Here is a 9,990-nt window from a genome sequence, read left to right as displayed (position 1 = left end):
CCTGGGAAGCACATGGCTTAGGACCGGGTTCTCGGGTCCTGCATGCGGCCCTGGGGAGCGCGGTTGCGGCGCGGGTTCCCGGCTGTCATGGAGTCTGCCCTGAGTTAGGAGACGATCCCAGCCAGGGCCTGCAGAACCCAGCCTGGCACAGCCGCCTGGCTCCTGTGTCCTCCGGAAGGTTCCGGGCCCTTGCCCTGGGGGAGGATTGCTTTCTGTGGGATTCAGAGAGCCAGGGCCTGGGTCTGCTTCCATGGCAGGGCACGCAGCCTGGTCTCGCATCCAGCCTCGGCTCAGGCACAGAGGAGGTGCCCATGTCCATGCCCACAGAGGGCCCTGCCTCCCCGGGGGGGCACCTCCCTCCCCACCTATGCCCCTAGTGCTGCGTCTTGCTGGTGCCCGGCCAGCAGCCCACTGCCCAAAAGGCCGAAGCTCGGTGGGGGGACGCCATGTTCCGGGAGGAAGAGGGGCTTGCTGGCTGGCGAGGTGGGCTCTGGGTGAGGAGCACCAGCGCAGCCCTCCTGGGTCCCGTGTCCCTGGGCCAGGACTGGGCAGCTCTGGGGCAGGGCAGCAGACCCAGGCGGTGTGGGTGAGCGCTCACCTGCGGTTTTACCTTGCTCTGTCTGTAAGTACCTCCTGCTCCCGGGACCAGCGGGACAGAGAGGTGGGGCCAGCTGCTGCACCCAGCCAGACCAGCCTCCAGGGGCCAGCTGGGAAGAGCTGCCCCTCAGGCCGACTGTTAAATGCCACTTGCCCAAAGCAAGTCCTGCGTGTGTAAGGAGCCTGACCAGGGACCCAGAAACCAAGACCAAGCGCAGGTGGCGGTGCTGTGCTGCGGGGCTCCCGAGCCACCTGAAGTCGGGGAGCGGTGAGGAAGGCAGGGCCCCTGGGGCCAGTATTACTGGGGCCACTGTGTTCAGGATCCACTGTGTTCAGGATCCACCCAGCCAAAGACCCCGCAGCAGAACCAAGCACAGAGCGGTGGCCAAGGGAACAGGGCACTTATGTGTCCCTTGCCTCATGGGTGACAATGAACACCGTGCGCCCAACCAGGATGGCAGCTTCACCTCCTGTGCCAGGGCCAAAGCTCGCAGGGGAGACCATCACAGCAGACAGGTGGCGCCAGAGATCCCGGCCTGAGGCCCGGCCAGGGACAGGCAGACGGGGGTCAGAGGCTGCCCCTGCCCTTCTAGAAAGAGACCTTGGTGTGCTTCCCTTGCCTCTCCCGCCCTCATCTCCTTGCCCTGCCCAGGACCCTGGCTGCGTCCCGTGGGCCTCCCCATTCCTTGCGTGGCCATGGTGGTGGGTGGGACAGGCTGGACCACACCCCAGCCCCACTGCCTGCCAGGGCTGTGCAGGGCAAGGAGTGGGCCCCCCATTAGTCCCCACGTCCATCAGCACTGTCCCTGAGCTCAGGGACAGCTGGGGCTGGAGGGCAGGGGGTCCACCCAAGCCACAGTGGACAGGGACTAGGTTGGGCCCCAGATTTCCCTGGTGTGAGCTTTTCCAAATGGACCCTCAGGCTGACACCACAGCTGTGTTTCTGGCCTCATCTGTCCCTGCTCTGCCCACTGCCCAGCCCAGATGCGGCCACTGACGCACTCCTCATCTTGTCTCTCTGGTCCACTCGGTCACCTGCCTGTCCACCCATCACTGCCCACCTGTCCATCCATCTACACAACCATCTGTCCACCCTCCTCTGTCCATCCAACCTTTTACCCCTATGTCCATCTGTCCATCCACCCTCCTGTCCACCACCCATCTGTTCATCTATCCACATACCCTCCTCTCTCCACCCACCCGCTCCTGCCCATCCCTGTCCCTCCTATGCTTTGCCCCTCTCTGTCCGTCTGCCCATCCTCTACCCCACCTTGGCCCCCTCCACCCACTCTGGTCCTGGTGCCCATGGCCTTGCACACCCCATACCTGTCCTGTGTCCTGTAGTCCCCCAGGCAGAGGGCCCTCCACTGCATCCAGAGCAGTGTCCCCACTTCCTCAGTGTCCCAGAGCCCAGGGACTCTGTGGATCCTCCTGTCCTGGGCCCTCAGGCTGCCCCGAGGGACGCTGCCTGTGAGCACAGCCCCAGTGCCCCGCCTGCCATCTTGTCACTGCAGGGGCAGGTGAGCATCTGCTGCAGGGGGTGGGCAGCCTGGGCCGAGGTTCGGTGGTCACCCTGACCCACCCGGGCCTGCTGGCAGAGTGTGGCAGGGCGCGGGGCACGTGTTGGGAGTTGGTGCCCAGTCTCGCTGGGCTGGGCGCCAGCCGTCAGGGTAAGCACATTGCCCCACGAGGCCTCACCGCTGGCTGGGCGCCCTTTCCCTCCTCTCTTCAGGGCCAGTGCTCAGAGGAGGGTGCCCAGGAGCAGAGGGTGAGCCCAGGGGACAGGGCACTTATGTGTCCCTTGCCTGACCCTAGCCCTGGGATGCTCCCATCTGCTCTGCTGGGTCCCGGCTGGCCCAGGCTCAGTCCTCCTGGGCTGCCTGCTGACTTGGCGTGGTGGTACTGGGTACCAGGTGGTGGAACTGGGTACCAGGTGGTATTCTCTGGGACCTCGGGCCAGACGCAGGTCCCCTGCCAGCACCTCCCTGCCCTGCCTCCCAGGCTCCACCACCAGGGCTGGTCTGAAACAAGGGCTGGACGGTGGTCTGTTGTGCTGAGGGGGGAAGGGAAGGTTGGGCCTGCGCTGGACACCCCACAGACAGGGCCAGTGCTTCCAGAAGACTCCATCTCACGGCCTTCCATCCAGCGGGCTCGGCAGAGCCCCCAGACCGGGGTGAGGGAATCCACCATGGACCAAATGCCACCGCTCTCTAGCTGCCAAGAGGCAGGCACCACACCTGCCCCCTCCGGCCCAGGCCAGCAGCCCCTCACCCCTGCACCAGGCCTGGCCAGGGCGTGGCCACAGCTGCTGGGGCGCAGACCCGGGTGCTGCCGGTTGGGGAGTGTGGGTTTCCTCTAAAAGCCGCGCCCGCTCTGCGTCCCTCGGTCCCTGGGTCCTGCTGCCTGCCCCAGCTCCCCCACCTGTCCTGGGTCTGTCTGGCGGCTATGCCCCTCCTGGGCCCCAGGTCACGTGCTCACTCACCAGGCACAGAGTGGGGGTCTCTGTGCAGGCAGGGGAAGCGGCACCTTCACGAGGACAGAGGGTGGGCGTCGGGGGACTGTGACACAGAGGAGGCTGGCGAGGTGCGGCAAGAGGGCGCTGTGGGCAGCTCTGGAAGTCGGGGAGCCTCGAGGCCCACACCTCAGGAAGGCCTAGACACTGCAGGCCCAGAGATGACCCCGAGGACTTTGAGGGCCCCACCCTGCCACCTGCCCACAGCCGACTGGGTGCCTGCTGGGCCTGGGTGTGAGACGGCCATCAGAGGAGGATGTGGCAGGACGGTCACCCATCTTGAGCCAGGGTGGGGCCACCTTGTGTCCTGACTTAGGCAAGAATCTGGCACCAGGCTGTGGCACTCTGGTGGCCTAGAGGAAGGGTCAGTAACTGACACTCAGCCGGGATTTGAACATGTGCATTCTGAGGGTATTGAAAGGCTGGCGTGGGCGGGCTGTCCCAGGCCAGGCAGCTGGTGGGGGCCCGCTGGGCTGTGTCCACACCTCAGGGTAGCACACACAGGGTTGACATTCTTCCGGCTGCAGACACTGAGCTCCGAGCAGAGTCCGACCAGGGCTGGGCCACATCCAGCCGTCTTGGTGTGGACACGGCCTGCAGTGTCCTGTCTTCTGCATGGAAGTGGACGGGCATCTGGGCCACACAACAGAGGAGGCGTGCAGCCTATGGTGGGGTGTCCTTGTCCAGCCCTTGGATAGCCAGCCTATTCTCAGCATGGACATGGACACTGCTCCAAGACACTCTGGCTTGACAGGGGACACCTGCCATGAATAACTGATGCGGGACAGGGGAGCAGGACCCTGGGGTCCTGCCCACTAGTGTGTCTGGAGGTGAGGGCAGGAGGTGGTTCCCCAGATCTTCATTCTCCTGGGCCCGTGGCTGCCCAGAGAACCCTTCCCTTAGGGGCTACGTGGGACGGAGCTTTGGGTCAGCCTCTTTGGAGGTGAGAACAGGCCTGGGCCAGTGAGGGAGGGGCAGGCTGGGCTGACCGCTTCCCAGGCTGCATCCCCACCCCCTGCCCCCGTCCCCCCGTGCAGCTCCACCCTCGGCCCTGACCCGAATGCCCTGGGAAGAGACCCCAGGCGCCAGCTTGGGGGGTCCCAGAGAAGCAGGGCTGTGGGTCTGGGTTAGGGGGGCACACAGGGCAGCTCAGGAAGCAGCAGCCAGAGCCCCACCAGAATCAGGCCAGGGCGAGCTGTGGCCACAGCATGCCTCGAGAGCAGCCACTCTGGTGGACACAGGGACACACGCCTGCTGCAGCCCAGGGCTTTGTGAGGTGTGGGGGCAGCTGCTGGTGGAGGCCAGGACCACCCGAAGTGCACGAGTTAAAGTAGGGTAACCCGGTCCGCCCATATGGCCCCCAGGTCTACTCACTTCAAGGGGCTCCAGATAAATGTGGCTCGAAGTGGGGTGGGGGGCTCTGGAGCCATGGGGTAGGCAGGTCTGCAACAGAGGTCCCTGCCTCTCCTCTGGGCCCAGGACCCCACCCTGGGTCAGCCCACCCTCCAGGGCCTTGCTCTGCCTGACCGGCCCTCAAGTCCCTCAAGCCACTGTCCCCAGAAGCTGCCCTTCCTGCAGTGTGTGTTGGTGACCTGCTCATGCCAGGCCACCTCCGGCTGCTGCTGGAGGCACACCTGTGAGGGTGGTGGCTGGCAGCCTGCAGAAGCCCCCCAGGCCAGGCTGGGCCAGATTGGGCTCAGGTGCTGCTCTTCAGCAGGCCCCGGGCGCCGCCAGGTGAGGAGGACGGTAGGCGGGCCTGCGCCTTGACCTCCCAGGCCGGAGGGGCACCCAGGGAGGCCTTCTTCAGCGGCAAGTGGGATCAGCTGTCCTGGGGCAGGCTTAAAGCCAGGCCCGGGCAGGGGTGGGTGTGGGCGTGCGCAGCAGGAGTCCGGCCAGCCCTCCGACCTGCCCATGTGGCCCTTCCTGAGCCACGCTCTCTTCCCGCCGCCTACTGAGGCCTGGCTCCAGGCAGTCTCCTCAGACCCCGAGGCCCAGGGCTGGGGGGCCTGCAGCAGGCCTGAGAAGACCCCTCTGGAGTCAGGGGGTGGGGGTGGGCAGGGGGAGCGGTGGGGAGAAGCTGAGGAGGACGACAGAGACGCCAGCTTCTTGCTGTCCTTGCTGGAGCCGGGGAGCCCGGCCGAGAGCCCAGGGCGGGACCAGGTAGCACCCCGCGGGTGGCCAAGAGCTGGGCCCACCGCCTGGGCCAAGCGGCAGTGAGGCGAGCTCTGGGCTGGGGCCCAGGCAGCCTCCAGCTGGGGAGGCCTGGGGTGGAGTCCGTGGGCCCAGGAGCTTCCCTCCAGCTGGTGGCTTCGGAGGAGGTTTATCCTGTCCAGAGAAGGGTTTGCCCCGAAGGGGCTGTGACCCTCTGCCAGGGCTGGCCGGTCACTGCTGCCCTCCCTCTGAAGGGCCCACAGGCTGTCCCCCTCCCAGGTTGACTGCGGACAGGGCCTGCAAGAGCTGGAGGCCATCAAGCTGAAGCTATGGGCCCTGGAGCAGGCGAAGCAGCGGCCGGAGCCACCCAGCATCCAGGGGAGGGCCAGGGAAGAGGACGGCACAGGGACTGGGCAGCTGCTAAGCAGCCCTGGGACCACAGGTAGGAGCCCCAAGACCCCCGCCGAGCAGCGCGACCTTCCCTGAGGGGTGGGAGGTGCCCACTGTGGGGGGCCTTCTGGTCCTGAGGCCTTGTCTCCACAGGCTGCCCCTTCCCTGGGACCCCCAAGGAGAAGGTGGAGGCTGACCACAGATCCATCTACGTGGGCAACGTGAGTGGGGGAGGGCAGCAAGGGCTCGTCCCTCCCGGAGGCGCAGACCCCAGGGTGGGCAGGTGGTCACACTAGTGTCCTCTGTGGCTGGGACTCACGAGATGGAGGGACGGAGGGAGGGGGCATATCTGGCCTCCAGGAAGGATGGGGTGGGCCTGCTGCCCCACATGAGGACGCCCCAGTGCCACCGCGTGGGACTTCGGGTGAGGTCTACCACCTTTAACAAGCCTGGTGCCCCTCGCCTGAGCCGAGGCCCCGGGCGCAGCCTGGGTGCACCGAGGGGGGCGGGGGAACCCCTCTCAGCCTGTCCTCCGGTCCTCTGGGAACTGGGGCCTCGATGACCCCCGGCCAGGGGCCCAGTCTTGGGGTCCTCCCAAGCCCTCAGCCAAGGAGACCTCCAAGGGGCGGGGCCTGTGCAAGCCCAGCCCCACAGTGCTGCCCTGCCACAGCAGGTGGACTACGGGGGCACGGCCAGGGAGCTGGAGGCCCACTTCCACCACTGCGGCCAGGTCCACCGCGTCACCATCCTGTGCGACAAGTTCTCGGGACACCCCAAGGGGTCGGTGCAGGGCCTCGGGCAGGGCCGGGGGGTCAGCAAGGCTGGGTGGGCAGCAAGACTGGGTCCTCACTGTGCCCATGCTGCCCTCAGCTATGCCTACATAGAGTTTGCCACCAAGAGCTCAGCCCAGGCTGCCATGGAGCTGGACGAGAGTGTCTTCCGGGGCCGGGTTATCAAGGTACCTGTCTCTGGCGTCCTGCACACCTCTAGGCCACCCAGTGCACTGCAGTGCCGAGCACTTCTTATCGCGAATCCTTGGAATGGAGCCAACGGGCACAGAGAGGCTGGCCACCTACCCAAGGACACACAGTTGTCCCAGCCAAGCCCTCTTTGTGTGCCTTGGGCAAGCTGGCAGGGCAAGGCCAGGGCGGGGCATGGCAGGAGCCTCAGGCCCTCATTCCCAAAGCTGGACCTTCTGGGTGTGGCCTGAAGGAGACACTCCCCTCCCTTTGCAAGGGTGAGCACCAGGCACGTCTCGTGACCACGGCTGTAGCCAGGTGCAAGAGGGAGCTGTAGGCCTACGTGGGCATCCGGAGAAGCTCAGAGCCCCAAGCCCTGGGCCCAGCCTGAGGGCTGCTGCCAGGCCACCCTGGCCAGGAGGAGGCAGGGACAGGGCCGGAACCCATGTGGCCTCTGGTGCCAGGTGCTGCCCAAGAGGACCAACTTCCCAGGGATCAGCTCCACAGACCGTGGGGGCCTGCGGGGGCCCTCGGCCTCCAGGGCCGCAGCCATCCTGTGCAGTGACCTCCAGTGCCGGTCCCGGTTCAGACCTCGTGGGCAGCACTGGTGAGTGGGCTGTGTTGGCCTGGAGATCGCGTGATGGGACTCGGGCTGCTAGCAGTTCTCTGGCAGAGGCCTGGCCCTGGCTGCCCAGGGTGCTGAGGCAGGGCCCTGCCGGACTGGAGAGCTGCCCCTTGGTCTCCCCAGGCTCAGCAGCACCCTGGTGTGAGGCCATGGTCCATGGCAGGGCTGCCCTGCAGATGGGCATCTGGACACATGGCAGCCGCCAGATGAGGCTCCTCCTTCCCGGGGACCTTCTCAAGAGGCCCTCATTCCCTGCCCGTGTCCTCACCGTGGGCCTCCTGTTCCCACAGGGCCCACGGAAGAGCCTCTCCGCGCTTCTCGCCGTATTGAAGGCACAGCGTTTTGAGAGGGGTGCAGTCAGGGGGATAGCCAAGTTTCCCTGGGGATACGTGTTGCAGATGGCCAGGTCTGTGGCTGGACCGTCCACCAGGGTGGTCTGGACCCCACGGCCACTGCCACAATTACACAGTCGGCCAGTGGGTGGCAGCCTGGGGCTCTGGAGATCTGGGTGGGGAGCAAGAGGAGGGCAGGCATCCCTGGGGCTGGGATGGGATCACTTGGTTCTTCAACCGATAGTTTTAAAGAAAAAGAGAAACCTGTGTGTCTTAGAATAAAGCATAAATTATATTAAATCTGAGTATTTTAAAAGCACTGACGACAGGTCTCCTGCCTCCTAGTTCACTGGGCGTGCTCCTCCGGGCGGACTCCAGAGGGCGCCGTGGGATGTGGCTGAGGGCCAGGGCACACTGGCCCCTCGAGGCACCTGGCCTAGGTCCACCTGGTCAGGTCAGGAAGCAGAAGTGGAGACCCCCTGGGCACCGTGTCCTGAGAAAGCTGCCACTTGGGCCCTCTGTGCCCAGAGCCCACAGGGAGCAGGGCCAGGCAGTGGGTCTTCCATCCTGCAGGAAAGGCTCTCGCTGCCGGGGACCTGTGCCCACGGCCCCCTCGTAATCTTGGGTCAGCGCTGGCCTTTCCAGCAAGGGGAGTGGTGCCCCAAACAGGGCCACGTCCCAACCTCCAAAATCCGTCGGTGTAAACTCATTTGGAAAGTCCTGTCTCTTTTTTCGGTCATTTTTAGTGGTACATGGACACAATGCCTTCACTTTTGTTGTTATGTGGTGCTGAGGATCGAACCCATGGCCTCACCCGCAGCAGGAAAGCGCTCTACCACTGAGGCACAGCTCCATTCCAGCCCCTGGAAAGTCTTTTTTGAACAGGATTAAGCCTTGGGCACTTTACCACTGCTCAATCCCCGTCCTGTTTATTTTTTGGGACAGAGTTATAGCTGGGATCACAGGTGTGGCCGTCACACCTGAGTAATCCAGAAACCTTTCAACACACTTTCAGACTTTCTTTCTGTGCAGCATGACGTGCACACCTGTAACCCGCTACTTAAGAGGCTGAGGCAGGAGGATGGGGCATGTGAGGCAGCCTGGGTAACTCGGACTACCTCTCAAAACAAAAACAGGCTGGGCACAGCAGCGCAGGCCTGTGATCCAGGGCTCTGGAGGCCGAGGCAGAAGGATCAGAGTTCAAAGCCAGCCCCAGCAACTTAGTGAGGCTCTAAGCAACTTAGACCCTGTCTCTAAATAAAACAAAATTAAAAAGCAGGGGGGCGGGTGGCTGGAGATGTGGCTAAGTGGGAAAGCGCCCTGGGTTCAACCCCTGGTACAGGGGAAAAAGGCCTCCAGCTGAGGTTCTCCTGGACTTTCGACCCTCGGTTCAGTGATTCAATGACACATGACACTGAGCCCAGAAACACCAGACGGGACAGGCAGAGGGAGAGCCGGAGTGACCCCCCAGTCTAGGGGCCAGGAAGCGCCAGAGCAGGAGCTGCTTCAAGGCCACCCGGGGGACGTGTTAGCGCAGCTCCGACTCCTTAGGCCCCTGTGTCTGGTGAGTCAGACGTCCAGCTGGCCTGGGTCTGCTCCACCCGATGGGCAGTGCAGTCTGCAAGTGGCCCGTCCTGGAGGGAGGTACACCTGGCTCCAGGGAGGACTCAGGGCTGCAGGCCCACCCAGAAGGTGGGGCCCCAGAGGCTGAGGGTCAAGGTCCTGCCAAGAGAGGAGCCCGCGGGCCCCTGGGGGAGGGGCTGCAGCAGGCTCACTCGGTGGGGGGGCTCGGGCCGGCCATCCTCCCACCCTCCCTGCCCAGGGCCCAGGGGCTACCTTCCGTCTGGGTGCCCACCAGTCTTCTGGCCTGAGGCAGCACACTCCTGGGGACCTGCACAGGCTGGGGGCGGGGGCTGATGACGGCCCCCCTCAGCATGGCTTCCAGCTCTGCCGCTGCGTGGAGGTGGCTCTGGCCACACAGGGTGGGCCTCTAACAGGGAGGCTGAGGGAGCAGCCCTGGAGAGCCGCCAGGTGGCACTCAGGTAGGGCTGGCCTCAGGGCAGAGTGAGTGGACCCCCTGCTGCAGCTCAGTCCTGACTCTGGCCTTCCAGAGCTTAAGATGGGGAGCCACCTAACAACGCGGGGAAAACCCCTCGCATGAAGCACACTCAGGAGTGGTCTGGCCACCCTGACAGAACACCCACGCAGCAGCTTGAACAAGAGGAGTCTGTTTTGTTTTGTTACATGAAAAAAGCTGAAGGTAAACAGTCCAGGGCCACATGCCAGCCAGGTCCAGGCCCAGTGAGCACTGATCCCCATCCTCAGAGCATGAATCTTGTCCTCATGCCCTTAGAAGGATTATCTGAGCTCCAGCCATCACACCAATGTTCCAGATAGGACATGGTGAAGGATACTCCATAGCCA

General features: G+C 64.5%; 1 protein-coding gene across 1 annotated transcript; it reads left to right on the top strand.

Annotated features, from left to right (window-relative positions):
• The first annotated feature begins 4,960 nt into the window (after window positions 1-4,960).
• Pabpn1l (PABPN1 like, cytoplasmic) lies at window positions 4,961-7,844 on the top strand. The gene is made up of 6 exons (XM_005335470.3): window positions 4,961-5,272; window positions 5,567-5,702; window positions 5,804-5,871; window positions 6,324-6,430; window positions 6,521-6,608; window positions 7,074-7,844. Exons 1-6 carry the CDS (start codon window positions 5,021-5,023, stop codon window positions 7,218-7,220), a joined length of 798 nt encoding a protein of 265 aa, XP_005335527.3. The 5' UTR covers window positions 4,961-5,020; the 3' UTR covers window positions 7,221-7,844.
• The last annotated feature ends 2,146 nt before the right edge of the window (window positions 7,845-9,990 follow it).

Source organism: Ictidomys tridecemlineatus, chromosome 15 (assembly GCF_052094955.1).
Source record: "Ictidomys tridecemlineatus isolate mIctTri1 chromosome 15, mIctTri1.hap1, whole genome shotgun sequence".
Classification (NCBI taxonomy): Eukaryota; Metazoa; Chordata; class Mammalia; order Rodentia; family Sciuridae; genus Ictidomys; species Ictidomys tridecemlineatus.
The sequence above is the reverse complement of the archived record's forward strand: the minus strand, read 5'-3'. Positions and strand labels throughout refer to the sequence as shown.

Bases quoted from the DNA above. Each gene is read 5' to 3' on its own strand.
- Pabpn1l (XM_005335470.3), top strand. From the start codon at position 5,021: ATGTGGCCCTTCCTGAGCCACGCTCTCTTCCCGCCGCCTACTGAGGCC. The intron at 5,273-5,566 runs GCACCCCGCGGG...GGCCTGCAAGAG, and splicing joins GCCCAGGGCGGGACCAGGTA to CTGGAGGCCATCAAGCTGAA. The intron at 6,431-6,520 runs GTCGGTGCAGGG...TGCTGCCCTCAG, and splicing joins TTCTCGGGACACCCCAAGGG to CTATGCCTACATAGAGTTTG.